The 21,249-nt window shown below is 43.0% G+C and overlaps 1 protein-coding gene across 1 annotated transcript in view; it reads left to right on the forward strand.

Moving 5' to 3' along the window:
* The window catches only part of ITGA8 (integrin subunit alpha 8), a 185,851-nt gene that overhangs the window by 7,099 nt on the left and 157,503 nt on the right, over window positions 1-21,249 (forward strand). Inside the window, exons 3-4 of the mRNA XM_032802185.2 lie at window positions 15,711-15,811; window positions 19,993-20,116. Coding sequence (XP_032658076.2) covers window positions 15,711-15,811; window positions 19,993-20,116 — 225 coding nt within the window. The remainder of the gene's footprint in view (window positions 1-15,710; window positions 15,812-19,992; window positions 20,117-21,249) is intronic.

A 21,249-nucleotide genomic window follows, 5' to 3' on the forward strand; every position in this document is an offset into this window, starting at 1 on the left:
ATCTACACAATATACATAGACATAAAATGTAAAAACTTAAATATCTTAGAAACAGTAGCCAATCAGTTGTTTTAATTGTCATATTTGAATTCAGCACATCAAAATACATAATAAATACCACATTTTTATCTCTGAAGCAGACGACTTCTCAAAAATTGTAGACCAGTGTAATGTAATGACATCAATCAGAGTCAGGAAGCTGTATTATGCCACATGCTAACTTTATGGTGGGACAGTAATTACAGCTGTTCTGTAATAATTTACAATTACTGAATGTTGACCTGGTTATTGAGATGTTTACTGTCTGAATGTATTGGTATAGTTTAATATGGGACTGTAAGGAAAAACAGGCAAGGGAAGAAGAATGGATCAAGATAAACCTCTTCTCCACAAACCCTTGAAAGTTGTTAGGAGACAATGCTGGACAGGACGAGGGGTTGGAACTGAGACCAGTACATAGTGAGATATGAAACTAACTTTCAATGTCTGTCCCTGCTTCAGAGTGCCGCCTTCTAGCTGCCAAACACAGAATGGATTCCGTAGTTTTCTGCTATCAATATCTGTGTATCAGAATATAGCCAGTTAGGCAGAAAGTCATCCTAACTGAGACCAAGAGTATCTGCTACATGTTCATATTTGTGCAGAAAAATCACAAGGCATAATCTCAATTGTTCTACGGTGGATTATCCCAAACTGTCACATATCATATAAGAATATATAAATCTGTCAAGTCATGATGATTTTCATCCACCAGTGATAAAACTAACCCCAAACTAACTTTTAGTGTTTTATGGCACGTGATGTGCATATTTGTGGGTGTTAATATCTAGCTTGTGGAAAGGTAAGGGAACTTCATTTTTTTCACATCAGTCAATCCAGGACTTCTCCAAAGCACTAAGCTGAGTTAATTACTAAGGGTATGGTTACACTTGCATATGGCTACACAGCGCTGGGAATTAAACCTGTATTCGTACAGCTGAGCAGGGAGAGTGCTGCAGTCTGTCCACACTGACAGCTACCAGCGCACTGTCGTGGCCACATTTGCAGCATCTGCAAGGGCATTGGGAGCAGTGCATTATGGGCAGCTATCCCAGCGTTCAAGTGGCTGCAATATGCTTTTCAAAAGGCGGGGGGTGGGTGGAGTATGACAGGGAGTGTGGGGGAGAAAGAGTGGATTTTTGGAGCCGACACTGTGTCAGCACCCTGCCTTGCAAGTTCCGACCCCCTCCCCTCCACCCCCTCTCACTCACTGAAAGCAAACAGTAGCTGTTTTTTTCTCACAAAAAAAAGACAAGCAGCCTTGCCAAAACGGACCCCTCTCCTCTCCCTCCTGCCCGCTGCGCTGCTTCTGTCCTCAAGCCCCTTCCCTCCCCCTCTCTTCAAGAAAACACTAGCTGTGGGCACTCTAAAGAGAGCCCCCCTGCCTCTGCCCATTCACAGCAAACAGGAGCTGTGTTTGTTTTTTTGATAACCAGCTCGGGAGCCTGGAGTTCACAACAAAACAAAGAGAGGCATCTCAACAAAACAAAGAGAGTAATCTTCACTTAAAAGGTTTATGGGAAGCTTCTGGAGGTCAGTCACAGCGTACTAAGATTATTCCCTGTTTACACTGGAACCCCAGAACAGCAGCAACAAAGCTATACTCTTTATTCCTCTAAAAGAGGTGGAGTACAAGCAGCGCTGTAGCCACGGAGATACAGCGCTGTATGTGCCTTGCCAGTGTGGACAGGGAGTGAGTTACAGCGCTATAAAGCCACCAACAGCGCTGTAACTCTCAAGTGTAGCCAAGGCCTAAGCAACAACAGCAATTAACCCCCTTAGTGATGTATGTTCTTTGCTCTCTAGGTGAGATGTCTTTACGGATTCTCCATTTTGTTCCTTCTTTTTCCCTCCCTCCTCTTAAAGGTGTCATATTGCACTGACCTACCCTTAAGCAGTGGAAAGCTGGATATGACTCTCTTTGGAGTATAATGAGAGGGAGACGGGGTTGGAGGAGCATGTTTTAGTGTGATGTGAGCACTGGACAGGCAATCAGGAATTCCCGAGTTCCTATCCTGGTTCTGAAACAGATTTCCTCTTTTACCTTCAGCAAGTCACAACTTCTTTGCTTCAGTTTCTCCATCTCAGAAGTGGGGCTAAGAATACCCACTTACCTTGTAGCTGTGAGGCTTAATTACTTAATACAGGAGAACCTCAGAGTTATAAATACTTTGGGAGTGGAGGTTGTTCATAACTGAAATGTTTGCAACTCTGAACAAAGTGTTATGGTTGTTCTTTCAAAAGTTTGCAACTGGCCATTGACTTAACACAGTTTTGAAACTTTACTATGCATAAGAAATGCTGGTTTTAAAAATTTTAATTTAAATAAATCAAGCACAGAAACAGTTTCCTTACTTTGTTAAATATTTTTTTAAACTTCCTCTTTAGTATTTTAGTAGCTTACGTTTAACATCATAAGGACATCAGTGTGACCCAGTATGGCCATTCTTAAGTCCATCTATCCCAGTATCTTGTCTTCCAACAGTGGCTAATGCCAGGTACTTCAGAGGAAATGAACAGAACAGGTAATCATCAAATGATCCATCCCCTGTCACCGATTCCCAGCTGTGTTTGCTATTTTTTTTCCGGTCTCTGCAGCTGCCTGATTGTGTACTTCAGGTTCTAAATGAGGTGTGTGTGTTAACCAGTCAGTCTGTAACTCCGAGGTTCTGCTGAACTTGTGTTTTGAAGGTGAGAATTGGTCTGCAAGTACTAATATGGGTGCTGTTCCTTATGGTGACCAGAGGGGGGTAGCAGAAGGGCAACTTGCAGAAATCTTTCACTGTGTTTGACTAAGTGCTTTACTTCTAAAGCATGGAGAACATCTTGCAGCTCCTGACCAAACTCGAGTCCCCATTTTAACTATTTATACATCTGATCTGTTGGAATATGAACAATACACATTTCAAAAACTCATTTTAAAATGATTTATGTACATGATGGGCAGTAACAACTTTTTAAAAGGGGCGTGAATGATGGGGCGTGAATTTGCCAGTGTTCCGGGATTCAGCATGTTCTCTCTCTCCTGTGAGTGTGCCTCATCATCTATTAGTCAGACAGGTTGTATTTTTCAAACTAGCTGTAGAAAATATGAATAGCCTGTCAATAAAAAAAAAGGTGGGGGGAAGTCTAGGTTAACTGTGGCCAAGTGTGCGGTTGAGAGAAAACATGAGCCAGTTTGGCCAGAAGCTGAGCTGATTGTTAACAAAACCCAGGTACTGTAGAAGGAAAGGATGTATTGTGAGACTCAGGAGATTTAGTTATATTAAAAAAAACTATTAACTGTAAAGATGATAAAATCCTGTGGGAAATTTAGAATCCTGTTATAAAATAGGATTTGCATCTCAAGAGAAAATGTTAGGGGAGAAAAATTTCACCCCACCTTCAAATTCTTACACTATTGATTCAACAACACCAGTTTTGCCTTACCATGGGCTTAATGATTCCCATGTAGACTTCTGATTTATGGCAGATATGTGCTTTCTTTTCCCAATCTCAATCACATTTTAAGGAGAAGAAGGAAAAAGTAATTTAACTCCCATTGACTTCAGTGGTGATTTCCCTGAGTCAGGAAAAATAAAAATGGAATAAAAACTTCTGGGTATGGCCCAATTAAATTAAAATAATTTGCATGAATGAAATCTAATGCACAATAAAAAAATGTAAATGCACATATGCAAAATCCTATTCATTTCAAAACAGAGCCCCTCTCATGATAATCCCAAGAGATTTAACTGCTCTAAAACATTAATAAAAATGATATCTAATGCTTTCCATCTGTAGACCTAAAAGCACTATGTAATGGAGGTCAGTATTGTTACCTCCAGTTTGCTAATGTGGAAACTGAGGCACAGAGAAGCAAACTGAGTTTCCTAAAGTCAGTCTCTTCCTCTCCCAATTTCCAACAGGACCAGTTATCACCTCTTTGCTTGGCCCACTAGACCCTAGTTCCCTAGATTCTAGTTCTTAGCATTGTGATTATGCTCGGCACTTCTGTGTGGAAGACCTAAAATCAATGCTTATGTGAATGCTAAGAAGGAAAATGTGTGACTAAGGCCTGGTCTACAGTACAAAGTTAAGTCAATTTAAGACACCTTGTGCCATCTTAGTTATGCATGTGTCTATGCTTAAATGATGTAAGCTCTTCATTACACTAACATAGTAACACCACCTCCCCAAGCAGCATTGAGCCACAGTCAATGTATTGATGTCAACACGGTGACTGTAGATACTGTTACCTGTGTTGACCTTAACAGTCCTCCAGCAGCTGTTCCACAATGCCCAACAGTGAATTCCACTGCCAAGGGCTGATGGTGAATGGAAGCCTCCCTCCCATCCCTTTAAAACCCTGTGAATTTTTGAATGCCTTTTCCTGATTGTCCAGCTTGGAGACCACATCTTGCAGCTTGCATTGTTATATGCCACTGGCCAGCTGACCATGCTGGCTACATACTCCAGATACACTTTGGCTTGGAGTAGACAAGAGATATTGGCTCTCCTGGGCCTGTGGGAAGAAGAGACTGTGCAAGTATAGCAATGGACCAGTCATAGAAATATGGACATCTGTGATCAGATTGCATGGCAGATGCAAGAAGAAAGATACAACAGGGATTAGCAGTAGTGCCGCATGAAAGTGAAGGAACTGTCGAGTACATACCAGAAGCCCAGGGAATTCAACAGTCATAGCAGGTCTGCAGCTCGGCACTGCAGCTTTTTTAAAGATTGTCATACCATATTTTCTGGATACCCTATCATCACCATGGATACCCTAAGCCATATGCCCCTGGCATGACAGGGAGGAGGAGGAGAAGGAAGAGGGACATGTGGCCAAGGGGTCCAGCTATTCCATGAACCAGGACCTATTTGAGACTCCACTGCAGTCCAGTCAGTCCCGACATTCGGGCATGGGTGACCTGATGTAGGGAAGGAACTTTGGGTTAGTGTGTACATTTATTTCCCAGTGCAGTGATGCTTCCCCCAACTTCTCATTGGAATTTTAATGTGGATACTCTGCAATTCTTTCCCAAAGGTTTCTAGGGATGGCAGCCACATTTCCTCCCCCATGGTGGGACGCTTTCCCACGCCACTCACTGATAACTTCAGCAGGTACCATTGCAGTACACAGGCTAGTAACATCTGGGCATGGGTGGCTTTGGGATGCCATTAGCAGTTGTGGCCTTGAGGGGTTCTCCCTCTAGCTCTGCTGAACACCTGAGCCAGATAAGGGAGAGAAGAAAGAGGACTTGGGATGACATGTTCAGCGAGATCTTGCATCAGACTGTGAACAAAGGGCCTGGAGCATGAATATTGCAGACTGTATGGAGAAGGAAATAGTGGGCAGGAGACAGGCCCAGGAGTCAGAGAGGATGATGCACCAGTACATAATGGCACTTGTCCAGCAGCACACACAGATGCTGCAAACTCTTGTGGACCTACAGGTTCAACAATCCTGGGCTCACCTCCTTTTGCAGTCCATGGAGAACTTCAGTATAGAACCTCTCTACAAACCCCCTCAATATTCCCTGTGGAATCAGAAGCTACATCCTTATTTCTACCGATACACCTCGGGGGAGGACAGGGGGGTGGGGAAGGGGGATGACACACATTAAGGACAACCACATCTTCATGTACATTGATTTGTGAGAACCACTGTTGAAGAATGTGTAGCTAAAAAGGAAATGAATGTTCCTTTCCTTTTTTTAAGCTCTGTTCTATAAATTTGTTAAGATTTTAATGTATTTGCTTTTAACTTGCACTGAAATTTTTTGAAGTGTTTTCATTACTCTGTAGAACTCTATTGTTTGGAAAATAATTCATCTGTATTAGTTCCCAACATGTGCTGCAAAGTGTCAAGCAGTTCTGAAAGCACCCACCTACTTCTTATTGTACAGAGTGACCCAACTCATAGGATCAGTGACAAACACAGCGTTCTAATCATAAATGTACAGCAAACATCACCAGATTAATAAGTGCTTTGTCACTTTTATATTCATAGATGTGCACCAAGCACCACATAGTTCCTAACAGGCCCCTAAACTTCAGGGCCAGGTAGAGCACAGTACACCTCAACGCATTACTGTGGCTTGGTGTTCTTTCAAAGCCTCCCTGGCTTTGAGCTATTCTGATAGCCCTTGTGTCTGGCACTTCAAACTAGCAGACACTAGGTGGAGGACTCCCCCTCTACCCTCCATCCCAGCACCAACTTTTCTACCTTTGCTTCACAAATATTATGCAAGCCAGAGCAGGCAGCTAGAACCCTTGGGATGTTTTTCTCACTGAGATCCAATTTTGGGAATACACGATGCCAGCAACCCTTCAGTCTACCAAAAGCATGTTCAACTGTCATTCTGCACCGGCTGAGCCAGAAGTTCAATCTTTGCTTGGTGCTGTCAAGGTGGCTGTAGTTCAGCTTCATGAGCCAGGGGAGTAAGGGGTAGCTGGGTCCCCCAGGATCACATCACCATTGGTGAGCTGCCAGTTGGGAAAGAAAGTCACTGTTTGTAGCTTTCTGAACAGTCCTGTGTTTTTAAAGATATGAGAGTCATGCACCTTCCCTGAGCAGCCAACATTGATGTCAGTGAAGCATCCCCGGTGACCCACGCCGTGCTTGCATAACCATAGAAAAATAATCTTTTCCGTTGATATACTCTGTGTCATGGTGTTCTGGTGCTGTCTGTTGCCTGACTGCAGTTTGGGATCCCAGTTTCTGCAAATTCATCCATTATGTCCTGCATATTGCCAGTGCATGAGAGGAGACAATTAATTGCCCTGCATACTTGCATGGCAGTGCCCCTATGCCCCTACAATGGATTTTCCAAGTGCAAAATGATTTCCCATTGACTGATAGCTGTCTGCAATCTGATGTCGTATGTTTCCACAGTGTGATCAGCACTTGCTTCTCCACTGTCAGTGAAGCTCTCATTCTTGTGTACTGGCACTGGAGGGCTGGAACAACTTGGCACACAGATCCAGGAATACAGCCTTGTGCATCTGACAGTTCTGCAGCTGCTGCTTGTCATCACAATTCTGCATTATGATATGATGCCACCAATCACTGCTCATTTCTTGGGCCCTGAAGCAACGTTCCTCTGCCTGAAGCTGCTCTACCTTTAACTGGTTCTTGCTATGTCCCACGGCAATCTGACTGCCTGGAAATCATCATGTTCCCCACGGCTCTTCTTTGGGCCCTGCAAATACCAAAGGATCATGCATCCTGTGCTTGCAGTGCTCACGGCAATGGTGCAGAGCTGTGGAGGCTCCAGGCTTCTGTCAGAGATGGTGAACAGTAAAAAGTCCCGTGCAGGTTATGGGATTTTTAAAATAGACACATAAATTGTGGGTTAGAGATGGCACTACGAGTTGGAGAAAGTTGTATGATGGGAACTTGACCCTGCAGTCCCTGTCACCTCTGCAAGATTCATTTTTGCTCCACTAGGCATTGCCAGAACTTCCCAAAAGATAGTACGTGTTGGATGGTGGGGAGTTACCTACCCATAATGCACTGCACTGTACATCGAAACAAGCATTCCTGGGGAGTATGCACAGTGCCAACGTAAGGATGCATGCACACAACCATTATATTAACTGCAGTGGTTTTATGCTGCCGTAACATGCATTGGCAAAAATTTGTATCGTAGACATGCTCCAAATGTGAGGCTAAGCACTGGCATGTCTCCTCCTCCTCCTGCATCTGCAGAGGGCTAGAGTGGAGACTAGCATAATCTTTTAGGAGAGTAGAAAGGAAATCCATGAACTGTATATGGCATCAGGTGGGAATGATCTTGTCTACAGATTGGACGTTACTGGATCAGAATTAAAACTAAGAATGGGAAGTGCATCTGCAGTGTGGCCACTGGAATATTAGCTATAAGTGCTGCTGTTTAGTCTACAAAGTCTCACCTAAGAGCAGACAGAACAGGTTTCCAGGTGTTTAGTTCACACTCATTCTTTGGGATCACAGGAAACCTACCCCTCGAAGGTTTCCCCAACATTTTAGAGAAAAGAAAACAGCTGTGCCTCAAAAGTAAGAAAGTTCAAAACTTGATACCCATGTAAATAAACTTTATGTAATTGGAAATGGGAATTCCTGGCGCTTTAATGATTCAGAGCTTTCTTCTCTAGTTCCAAGGAGTTATGAGATATGGGTCTGAATATTGCCTATCCTGGACCTCAGTAACTCCTGGGGAGAAGCATCCCACTTGGAAGAGTAAGAAGGAAGCATTTTCTGACAGATTGATTTTTTCAAATAAAGAAGCATCAGTAGTTTGATAGCTGCACAGGGGTTTGGAATATTAGTAGTGTAGGTGGAGATGGATTAGTGGGCAGAATGCAGGTTAGGCTGTTTAAAGTGCATGAGAAAAGCAAAGTATTGTTACCACACAGACCACATAAAGTTATTCTTTCCCCCCTACATTTTTGGGGAAGGATGACAGTTTTTGGGTGGATGTATTGTAGATATATAATATAGCTGGGATCAATTGTTTGAGTGGGATCTTTTTTCTCCTTTCTTCAGTTTGAGAAAATTGTTGTGCTTGCTTTTGTTTAAATTGTTTTTTGGAAAGGTGGTTTTGAAATTTTTTAAAATCTAAATAAATAAAATAACTAACTATGCAAATCAGTACTGCACCAGCAAATATTTGCATACGCACCCATTCAGTATGCAAATCCTGCATTTATCCATTCATAGAATCTTTTGCAGATGCAAGTTAGGTAGCTGCGTGCTTAACTGCTCGTAGGTGTAATTACTCACTTGGTGAGCCAAATGAGAATTGCACCTACTCATGAAGGCTAAATTTGATCTAACATATGCAAATACTGGATTTACAGGTGTACCTATTACCTGCTTAGTTCTCAAGTGTACAGTTGTGGCCTACAATGTTGTTTTAACATAGATTCTTATTTGACTATGTGGATTAACATTTTTCTTAATTGTGTTACTGCTGTGTGGACTTAAAACACAAAAACACTCCCACAAGATTTTTGCTTAGCACATGCTTGACCCATTCTGTGCACTGCTGCTGCCACATGTACGCTGATGTGGGAGGCTGAGTTCTGGATTCCTTGAAATGATCCTCTATGACATGTGGCCATCGGGGCTAAATTCTCCTCTCAGTGACACCACTGCAACCCCCATTGAAATAACACCAATGACATGATTTCAGTGGAAGTTCCACTGAAGCTGCTGTCGTGAGCATTGGGTCCACACCATGGATAAATGCTGTGCTAGGTCATACTACCAACAGGTGCCACATGGCACAGTTTGCTGAACAGATTGAAAAGCATGTGATGTTTGGTTGACCTGATGGAATCACAAGGAAACTTTCTGCATAAACTCTTGATTTCTGCAATGTTAGGTAATCTTAGTCCCATTTCAGGAAATAACATTAGTGCTCATTTTAAATTTATTCATGAGCCTGATCCTGAGGTCATTGCTCAAACAAACCCCGCACTGAAGTCAAAGGGAATTTCCCTGACTAAGGTTTGAATAAGGATCTTAGATTTGGTCCATGAGAACTTTATTATCCAACTCACATTCTCAGTAACGAGGCTGTGAGTTGAGGGCATGGGCAAAGAGTCCTTTCTTTCCCACCAATGGAATAGCAGGAGAGCCACAATGGCTCCCTAGACCGTTGCTGTTTCCATCCTCCATATGAAAAATGGCTGCTGGATTCATGTAATAGGCAGAGATCCACTGGCCTTAGCACCACTCCTTCCAGGGCCACCTCCTGCCCTGCATCCAAGACTGTCAACAGCATTCAAAAAAAAACCCTTATGGAGCTGGTGTCCACACAGTGGTAGAGCCACATGGGTTTCATTGCAGGAATTGCCCTCTGGAGCCCAGTGAAAGGAGGCAGCATTTCTTTGAGAAACTACATGCTGTTTTGGCATTTTAAAGAGCTGCTGTTCTGAGTCAGGCAAAATTACAAGTTAAGTCAATCAACATTTAGTATGGGATAAGGACTAAAAGGAAGGAGGTTCAGCACACCTGAGCATGGATTACAATTATTAGCAAAGCAGGAGGTTGAGTGGTTAAGGCACTAACCTAGGACTTGGAAGATGCTAGTACAATTCCCTGCTTCACCACACACATTCTGAGTGACCAGAGGCACAGCCTCTCTGTGCCTTGGTTGCCACTAAGTAAAGTGGGGATAATAGCACTTCCTATCTTCTAGGGGTGTGGTGAGGATAAATACATTAAAGGTTGAGAGGAGCTTGGACACTACTGTAATGGGGGCCATATAAGTATCTATGATACAGTGAAATAGCAGCTGTTTTGTGTTGTACTCCCACAGAAGCCTGTTCTCTAATGAAACATGCAGTGTACGGTACAAACAGAATAACACAGTCTGAGTAAATTCACAGATGTGTCCATTTTTATGTGAGACAAGGTGGATGAAGTAATATCTTTTATTAGACCAACTTCTGTTAGTGGGAGAGACAAGCTTTCAAGCTTACACAGAACTCTCTTCAAGTCTTAATATCCTGGGACCAGCACGGATATAAGAGTACTGCATACATTTGTATGTTGTATGGGGAAAGCTGCAAGAAATAGTTGCTGTTTTATCATGATCTCAGTACTGGTTTGGCTTCAGGAAGTGTTATATGTGAAGAGCTACCTGGTACATAAAAGCCACATCCAGATATGGTGGTGAGATGTGCTCCCCTAGCAGGAGCTCCTGAAGGCTTTATGTTTCAGACAGGTGCAATGTCTGAAAAAAAACAGCCATATTGTGCTTCAGGCAGACCCTGTGACAGGTACCAGCTTTGCTGGCCTGTATGGAGAAAAGAGAAACAAGGCCATAGCTTGACTGATGCTCGACTCACATACTCTAGTTAGTTACCCCTGAAATAATCTTGTGCAGGCTATCTCACTGTAGTTTAGTCCCTTTATCCTATACAGCATCATGGCTTTAAAAGTGTCAGGGGCTCATGGGACAAAGTGTAGAGTTAGAATCATAGAATATCAGGGTTGGAAGGGACCTCAAGAGGTCATCTAGTCCAACCCTCTGCTCAAAGCAGGACCAATTCCCAACTAAATCATCCCAGCCAGGGCTTTGTCAAGCCTGACCTTAAAAACCTCTAAGGAAGGAGATTCCACCACCTCCCCTGCTAACCATTCAGTGCTTTAAACCAGCCCTCGCTAGTGAAAAGTATTTCCTAATATCCACCTAAATCCCCACTGCAACTTGAGACCATTACTTTGTTCTGTCATTGGTCCACTGAGAACAGTACTAGACATCCTCTTGTGAACCCCGTTTTAGGTAGTTGAAAGCAGCTATCAAATCCCCCCCTCATTCTTTCTCTTCTCTGCAGACTAAATAATCCCAGTTCCTCAGCCTCTCGCTCATAAATCATGTGCTCCAGCCCTTAATCATTTTGTTCCCTTGCTGGACTCTTTCCAATTTTTTCACATGCTCTTGTAGTGTGGGGCCCAAAACTGGACATAGTACTCAGATGGGGCCTCACCAATGTCGAATAGAGAGGAATGATCACATCCCTCAATCTGCTGGCAATGCCCCACTTATACAGCCCAAAATGCTGTTAGCCTTCTTGGCAACAAGGACACACTGTTGACTCATATCCAGCTTCTCATCCACTGTAAACCCTAGGTCCTTTTCTGCAGAACTACTTCCTAGGCATTCGGTCCCTAGTCTATAACAGTGAAAGGGATTCTTCCGTCCTAAGTGCAGGACTCTGCGCTTGTCCCTGTTGTATAGGGTTCTGCAGGAGCTCTGAAATCCCAGCCTCCATCTTGGATTCATTCTCAGAGGGGTAATTCTTGACAAGAGATGTTTGTAAAGCATAGCTTCTATTCACATTTGAGTACAATCTGCCTGTACACAAATATGTTTGTTTCAAATAAAAATAGTATTTTCAAACTAGAAAAGTGGTTGTGAGGATTCACTCTTCAGAGTCAGTCTAAGGTTGGCAGCTGTAAGTCAAAACCCATGGTAGATTTTCAAGCTTTAAAATCTTTGTTTTCAATCAAGACCACATACTTGAACATAGCCTGTGTTCAGATATGTTGGTTTAATCCAAAAAGAAGCTTTGAGAGCTTGAAAGTGTCTGCATGTCTGGCCCCTTTTGGTGAGCGAATCAAAAGAGTGGCACCAAAGGGTGGGTGGAATTTGGCACCTCCCACAATGCAATGCCTCACGAAGGTCATCTTCTGTCACCCCCCTAAAGTTTTGGCCCTTTAATAGTTTCCTGCTTAAAAAAAAAAATTAAGTATATTTTTATATATATTCTTGCTGATTTCTGAAAATCACAAGTATGCATGCAATAAAGTTTCTGGCTCTTTTGCCAGTTCTGTAAGTGCTAATTGCAGTACTAGAAAACCTGTATTAGTGAGGCACAGAAATATACAAATTTCACATGGTTCATATAAATGAAAGGAACTTTCTAAAAACTTTCATACATTCAGTCTGAGTCAGTTTTTCTGATCCTGTGACTTCATACGTAGTGTTAAATTAACAAAAATACAGATGCTGAGTCCTCCTATCCCCTAATATAATGGTTCTTTCACCCCAATTCAGGTTGTATCAGTAACATTTATCAGCAGTTATTGCACAGCAGAGTCTCCAATGCCACAATATACCCTGTGCTTAGCCCTGGTCTACACTACGAGTTTAGTTCAAATTTAGCAGCATTAGATCGATTTAACACTGCACCCGTCCACACTTCAAAGCCATTTTTGTCAGCTTAAAGGGCTCTTAAAATCAATTTCTGTGCTCCTCCCGACGAGGGGATTAGCACTGATATCGACCCTGCTGGGTCAAATTTGGGTAGTATGGGTGCAATTTGACGGTATTCGCTTCCAGGAGCTATCCCAGAGTGCTCCATTGTGACCGCTCTGGACAGCACTCTCAGCTCAGATGCACTGGCCAGGTAGACAGGAAAAGCCCTGCAAACTTTTTAATTTTATTTCCTGTTTGGCCAGCGTAGCGAGCTGATTAGCACAGGTGACCATGCAGAGCTCATCAGCACAGGTGACTATGAAGTCCCAGATTCACAAAAGAGCTCCAGCATGGACCAAATGGAAGGTACTGCATCTGATCGCTGTATGAGGAGATGAATATGTGCTATCCGAACTCCATTCCAAAAGATGAAATGCCAGAATATTTGAGAACATCTCCAAGGATATGAAGGACAGAGGATATAAGAGGGACCCGCAGCAGTGCCGTGTGAAGCCTACCAAAAAAACAGAGAGGCAAATGGACACTCTGGGTCAGAGTCCCAGACATGCCGCTTCTATGATGAGCTGCATGCCATTCTAGGGGGTGCCTCTACAACTACCTCACCCCTGTGCTTCCCTTCTCTTCCACTCCTCCCGAGCTACCTTGGCAGTTATCCCCCCATTTGTGTGACGAATTAATAAAGAATGCATGAATTTGAAACAACAATGACTTTATTGCACCTGCAAGTGGAGATTGAAGCGGGAGGGGAGAGCGGTTAGTTTTGCAGGGGAGTAGATGAACCAAGGGGGCGGGTTTTCATCGAGGAGAAACAAACAGAACTTTCACACCATAGTCTGGCCAGTCATGAAACTGGTTTTCAAAACTTCTCTGATGCACAGTGCGGCCTGCTGTGCCCTTCTAACTGCCCTGGTGTCTGGCTGCGTGTATCAACGGCCAGGCGATTTGCCTCAACCTCCCACCCCACCATAAATGTCTCCCCCTTACTCTCACAGATATTGTGGAGCACACAGCAAGCAGTAATAATGATGAGAGTATTGGTTTTGCTGAGGTCTAACCGAGTCAGTAAACTGTGCCAGCAAGTTTTTAAACATCCAAAGGCACATTCTACCACGATTATGCACTTGCTCAACCTATAGTTGAACTGCTCCTTACTACTGTCCAGGCTTCATGAGCCATGGGAGCAAGGGTTAGGCTGGAGTAAGTGCAACCACGCGGTGCTGCTGACTGGGAGAGCAGCCTGAGACAGAAGCCTCCAGCTGGCATGATATTCCAGGCAGGACTGAATCGCCACTAGATGAAACTTAAAGAAGAGAAATGACCTGGAGTCATTCCCATTTTTGTCCAGGGTCTCCCGACCGACCTCACCAAGGCTGGCTAGGAGCACCCATGTCTGCCCAGGCGCCCCCGACTGACCTAACCGAGGTCAGCCAGGAGCACCCACAGGATGATGACAATGGCTAGTAGTTGTATTGTACCTGTCTGCTGTCCACAAGGCAAGGCAAGGGGACACTGCTGTGTAGCACTGCAGTACCGTGTCTGCCAGCAGCACCCAGGAGACATACGGTGACCGTGAGCTGAGCAGGCTCCATACTTGCCATGGTATGTCGTCTGCATGGGTAACCCAGGGAAAAAGACGAGAAACGATTTTTTGCTGTTGCTTTCAGGGAGGGAGGGAGGCCCGACGACACGTACCCAGAACCACGGCAATGTTTTTGCCCCATCAGGCATTGGGAGCTCAACCCATAATCCCAATGAGCGGCAAAGACTGTGGGAACTGTGGGATAGCTACCACAGTGCAATGCTCTGAATGTTGACACTAGCCTCAGTACCGTGGACGCACACAGCCGACTTAATGAGATTAGCGGGAAAAAAACAATCGATTGTATCAAATCAATTTCTAAAAAATTGACTTCTATTAAATTGACCTAATTTCATAGTGTAGACATACCTAGGAAAGAACATAGGTATTTCATCTACCACTGTCTGTAATTGCAGCAAAATGTTGACTTTACTTTTTACTGTATGTTTTTGTTTTTCATTTACCTAAATTCAAATAATGTAATATGATGTTAAAAAACTCTCTACATTCCAGGTTTGACAGTGTGTGTGTTTTCATTTTCATTGAAAATGCGTAAAAGTGCGTTGATTCTTGTGAAATACTCTTTGATAAGAACCAGAGAGAAAAGTAAGAAGACAGATATGAGGAGATATGGGTAATAAGCGGCTTATATATAAATTGAGAAGTTCATTAGGAGTGACTGGTGAGGGAGGAGCATACTTTAAGACCATGTGGGAAATCAGTTTACTTCAGAGTGCTGAGGGTGAAAGGAAGGGATGTCTGCTTTTTATTAAACCTGAAATGCATTATAATTGGGCTGAGTCTTTACCCAGATGGCTCCTGTTATGCTGACATCTGCAAAGTGTACATAAAGCCATGTTAAAGAACTGTCTCTTGTGGCAGTATGTACACATGTAATTCAGTTAAGAACTAAGTCCTTTACGATACTTAATACTGGTCCTTGAATAATGCATGCTGAGAAATTACATTTGCCTGGCCAACGATGATTATAATACATATTTTGTCACAGTATAAAGCTATGTGACTTTTGAGAACAGTTTCATGACATTTTTGCTTATTTTGCAGGGATTCCTGTTCATTCTTTATTAGAAATCCCCAGCTAAACAAATTTTTCAGTGCTGATAGAGGGCTAGACTTTTCCTTAGTTTCCTACGTTTTTCATTGCCATTACAGTCATTTCAAATATTTAATTTTATGAGAATTTGATAGAGGCATTTTTCATTGACCAATGACATGCTTGAACAATATTGAAATGCCTTTACCACATTAATGAAACTTGTCTGAGGATGACAGATGTGATATAATTCATGTCCATTGCTCTGTTATCTAGCTGAAGCCAACGAAGTAACATTTTTTTAAATTAGATACCAGTAGTCTGTTTCTTTCTTTGTCAGACAACAGAAAAATCAAAGTCAACAGCACCAGGGAACCTATTGAGTTTAAGTCAAATCAGTGGTTTGGGGCAACAGTCAAGGCTCATAAAGGAAAAGTTGTGGTAAGTTTAATGAATTGATGTTCATTTTCAGATGTTTACGTTTTCTGAACTGTATATCTTAAGTGTGTGTGCACAACTAATACGTTTTAGAATATACATATATACAAAAACAGATTATATATAGAGAGAGATTAGACAATAAAAGCAATATATAAAAATCAGACTGAACTGAATACTTGAAGACCATCTGAATGCAGTGTTAGAAATGAAGAAAGGCATTTTACTCATCGTGCAAGGAAATGAATAATCTATTTTATTATTCAAAGCATAAAATAGTGGAACTATTTGAGATATATAGGAACTGATAACCATATGTTTAAAAAACTGTAATGTATTGTAAAGCTTTGAGGAAAGTTGACTACGGAATTACCTGAAGGAAGCCAAAAATTCCCCTGAAGATCAGTTGATATCCTGATGAAAATGTTACTATTCAATATTGTATCGATATTTAATTTTGTTTTATAGGGTAATCATATTATATTGTATTGTTATATTGTAGTCATGGTAATGACTAAAGAAGAGTTTTGCTTTAAAAAACATTAAGTGTATGTGTTCTGCTTTTATAGAACATTTTGCAGGCACCGATAGAAAGCCCCTACTGCATATTTATACTGATATATTTGATTTCTTTCTTATACTGAGTAGTTTTATTGCACAGTATGCAGTTGATGCATGCTATACACAGGCATTTTACATTTACAGTTTTTGCACTAGGATTCACAGTGAAAAGGATACTAATCTCTGTGATGTGAAACTTTAGTTTGGCCATACTTTAGTTTCCTTACAATTATGAAACAACAACTTTTGCCTTGGGATTTGTTTAAAAGCTGTTTCAGTTATTAATTAATGGGGCTAAGTATCTAAAGGAAATGCCGTACTTTAAATAGTTGATCTTGTGGTTAACCCCAGAAAAGGATTTTGACATAAAACAGGTAATGAATAAAACATTGCTCTCTTGTATTACAGAACTAACATGTACAGTTACATCTGCGGTTTTGCATCTGAATTATCGTAGCTGTCAAGTTGCAGATTTGGTACCTGCATCTGGTAGACATACTTTTATTTACAAGTTGATAACATATTACAATTATGGAAATCCTAACATATTATTTGGCTTTAACTAAAATTTGTCATAAAGTGTTATATTGATTTAAATAGCTGAATGCTCATCATGTACTCTAATAATAACAGTTAGCAAGCAGAAATATATCATCATCTTATACAACTATTCACTGAAACTTAAAATGCCTTAGTTTTAATCAGATGTGAGGAAATCCCACCATTGATTGCTGTGCCATGAAAAAAAATACAATGTCCATTATAGACCGGTTTTGTTTTGGTTCTGGTATGTTTTCTCATCAACAGTTTTGCTAAACTTTCTGCAGTGGAGCTATAGCAGTTCGTGGCAGGACCCTCTTGGCTCTTGCTCCTGCCCCTGCTCTGCTGATAAAGTCACTTGGATACCTTGGGGTTCAGTAACCACTGGTGCTTTTTAATTCACAAGTTGTGCTCCCACAACCTTTTCCCAGGGGTGAAAGTAACTTAAAGGACTTAACTGGTATGCCAGAGTCCTGAGCAGAGAGTAGGCCTTAACTGGAAGAGGCGGGGGCTTTAAATCCCCAGGCCCTTTAAATCAAGATTTAAAGGGCCCGGGGCTCTGGCTGCGGTAGTGGCAGCTGGGAGCCCCAGGCCCTTTAAATCACCCCTGGAGCTACCTGCTGCAGAGGCAGCTGGGAGCTCGGGAGCGAGGGAGCCATCTAAAGGGCCCAGGGCTCCAGCTGCTGCTACTGCAGTGAAGCTGTAGGCCCTTTAAATTGCAGATGGAGCCCCAGGGGCTCCCAGCTGCCATCGCTACCCCGGGCTCAGGGCTCTGGCAGAAAGTTAAAGGGCCCAGGGCTCCACTTCAGTAGCAGTGGCTGGAAGCCCCTGGCCCTTTAAATCAGTGCCGGAGCCCCACTGCTGCTACCAGGGCTCCAGCACTGATTTAAAGGGCCAGGGGCTTCCGGCAGCAGGGCTCAGGTGGCGATTTAAAGGGCCTGGAGTTCCCTGCAGCAGCCAGAGCCCTGAGCCACCGCTGTTACCCCGGGGCTCTGGCAACAGGGCTCGGGCAGCAATTTAAAGGGCCAGGAGCTCCCGGCTGCAGCGGAGCCCCGGGCCTTTTAAATTACCAACGGAGCCCCAGGGGCTCCCGGCTGCCACCACTACCCTAGGGCTCCTGAAGCGGGTGTCGGGTGGTGATTTAAAGGGCCTGGGACTCCACTGCGGTAGCGGTGGCCGGCAGCGCCCGGGTCTTTATATCATCGCTGGAGCCCTGTACCGCCGCTGCTCCCGGGGGTCTGACAACAGGGCTTCAGTGGCAATTTAAAGGGCCCAGGGTTCCCTGCAGCGGCTGGAACCCCAGGCCCTTTAAATCACCACCCGATCCCTGCTGCCAGAGCCCCCAGGGTAATGGCAGCAGCCAAGGGCTCTGGCAGTGGGGCTCTGGTAGCAATTTAAAGGGGCCGGGGCTCCAGCCACTGCCGGGAGCCCCAGGCTCTTTAATCACTGGCCTGGGGAAGCCAGTCTGGTCTGGTATGGTGTACCGGCTCTTGCCAGTATGCTGTACCGGACCATACCGGCTTACTTTCACCTCTGCCTTTTCCCCATACACAGCTTGCTTCTAGTGTCTGCTCACAGGAGGGAAGGACTATCACTCTGCTTCCTCTCCTTCCCCTGGCTTCCTTCCCTGAGGCCTTTATCTAGCCCCAGACTAATTGGGTGGGCAGCTGTCTCCCATTCACTAAATAGCTGCAGGTTTTCTCTAGCCAGCTCCAATTTGCTTTCCATAATGGGGGTTGACATGACAGAGGGCTGAGTCAGCAGTTCTTGCCCAGCGCCCTGTCACAGTAGCTGAAGTCAACAATTTTAAGACAAAACCTTGAATTGATGACTTTGGGAAGTGGTTTAAACTCGGATAGGGTTCCATGGGGAAAAAGGGAGAATCCATTATCACACTGCTTGCAGTTTTTTAATACAGCAGCAGCAACAACAAAATAGAATTGGGCCAAATTTTACTGTTTTAAGTTTTCTGTTGCAAATGATTTTGTCAAACTCTCTGAAGTGCATCTAAAATTATATTACAAGAAATAAATTCATTTTGATTGTCCTCTATTTTTTCTCTAGTATGTTGTTAGACTGTAGGTTGCCCAGGGAAGTGCCCTGTCTTATGCATTTGCAAAGGAATGTGCACACCTTCAGTAAGCTGTGTGTGGGCACCGGGATTCACTCAGCCAGAGCTAATTGCAAGACTGGTACCTTACAGTGACATATAAAATGACAACAATACATTACCACGGAGCAATTAATGTCTGACTGTAAATCAATCCCAAGACAAAAGTGGACAGTTTGTCAGCTCCATCACACACTAATTTTTATTATAGAATATATTCTATATTATTAAATGGTTTTGTATCAAAAACTCATTTGGCAAAAAGTCACTCAGTCAGGGTTAAATCTTGCCTGTTGTGCCAAGTCAGAAACAGAAAAAGGTCTCAGAATCCTACCCCCAAGGCTGGGGAGAAGCATAGGTAGAGCTACTCCAGTATCTGTTCCATAGCTGTGTTCTCTCCCTGGCTCTATTTTGGGTTTGAAATAGGGATCAATGTAATAGCAGACCACCGGCCACACCCCCCATACTGCAACAGAAAGAGCTCAGCTCTGCAGAACCGAACTTGTATTCCCCTGTACAGCAGAACCATGCTGTAACAACCAACATCGTGAGAATCATGAGGGATTGATTGAACCAGGGACCTTTCAAACTAAAACCATGGGGCAAAGGACAAAGTCCCCTAACTGGGACAGTAGCAAACTCATCTTCTGTGGATCAGGCACAGAGGGAGTTTAATAACACATGCTTAAAAGTGGGTAACACTATCTGAGACAATTTACTTGTCCAGGGAGAGGAGTGAGAGGACAGGTTTTGGTCCTTAGATGTAAGTGGATTGTTAATGATGCAGAGGGAAGAAGAGAACATTGCAGGTTATGAAGGTTTCCATGGTTCTTTTATTTATCCTAGTATGACAATTTCTACCCAAATGATAGAAACTTAACAGGAACAAAATTAGCTAATTTGTTTAATGAAGAACTGACTTAGCCCATGTATGGCACATAAAAGATCTGTTACATAATTACTGTTTTAATAGGCTTGTGCTCCCTTATATCATTGGAGGACCCTTAAAGCCACCCCTGAAAAGGATCCAGTTGGCACCTGCTATGTTGCAATTCAGAACTTCAGTGTGTATGCTGAGTATTCTCCTTGTCGCAACAGTAAGTTTTAATATAAATGCTCTTGCCTCAATAGAACTGAAATTGAGATCAGTGGTTTCATACTTTCAATCTTAGTGCTGTTTTGGCTAGATGAAAATTACTGAGTGATGTCACCCAGGGAAAGAATATAAAGAAAGGCAGACATTAAACTGTATGTTTCCACTTGGATGCTTTATCATATAATTAAAGAGCAGAGATTAACTAAATAAGGCTTGTGCAATTATATGATAAAATATAATTTGCTTAATTTAACAGGGTTTAAAATGTAGCAAACAGATCTCGAAAAGCATAAGTAAGCATTTTAAAATGGTTGCTCATTCTGAATGTGAATCTGTCATTATAGAATTGCTATCCTAGGATCAGATCCTGCACTGACATAGAAACAGCTGCATTATCTGAATCACCAGCAATAGGCTGATTGTGTATTACTTCCTGTGCACAAGAAGGCTTCCCACAGTACAAGTGCTACTGCACATGCTGCTCTGAGTTGTGTGGGAATTGAGGAGCTCCTCCACAGCTCTAATGCCTTCCTGCTTGTGGAATAGGTAAGAGAGGGTGTGTATCAAAGCCAAAGCCCAATTATTTATAGGAATACACAAAATACCATACTAGGTCAGACGAGTGAAACATCTAGTCCAGTATCCTGCCTCTGACATTTGTCATTTCCAGATATTTTGGAGGGAGGTGTAAGAATTCCCGCAGTAAGCAATGATGCAATAACCTGCCCCAAGGAAGTTTCTTCCTACCTCAAAAGCTAAAGACTGGCTTAAGCCTCGAAGCATGAAGGTTTATAGCTGTTCCAATGCGCGCGCGTGTGTCTGTGTGTGTGTGTGTGTGTGTGTGTTGGACTTTTAAATATTTACTACAATATCTCTACATATTCTTGTTATCCATATGAATGACTTGATCGCTTTCTGAATCCTGCTAAGCTCCTGGCCTCAATGATCTTTTTTTTTTCTTTAAGCAAAAAGTCACTTCGTATGCTATTTCCCTGAACTCTAAAGGTGCGCCTGCACAGCTGCTGGGAGTGAGTCTCACAGCCTAGGTCAACAGACTTGCATTAACAGGGCTCTGGCTAGCACGCTCAAAATAACTTCGTAGATGTTGCTGTGACATTTGAGCTTGGGCCCTGA

Source organism: Chelonoidis abingdonii, chromosome 2 (genome assembly GCF_003597395.2).
Source record: "Chelonoidis abingdonii isolate Lonesome George chromosome 2, CheloAbing_2.0, whole genome shotgun sequence".
Lineage (NCBI taxonomy): Eukaryota > Metazoa > Chordata > Testudines > Testudinidae > Chelonoidis > Chelonoidis abingdonii.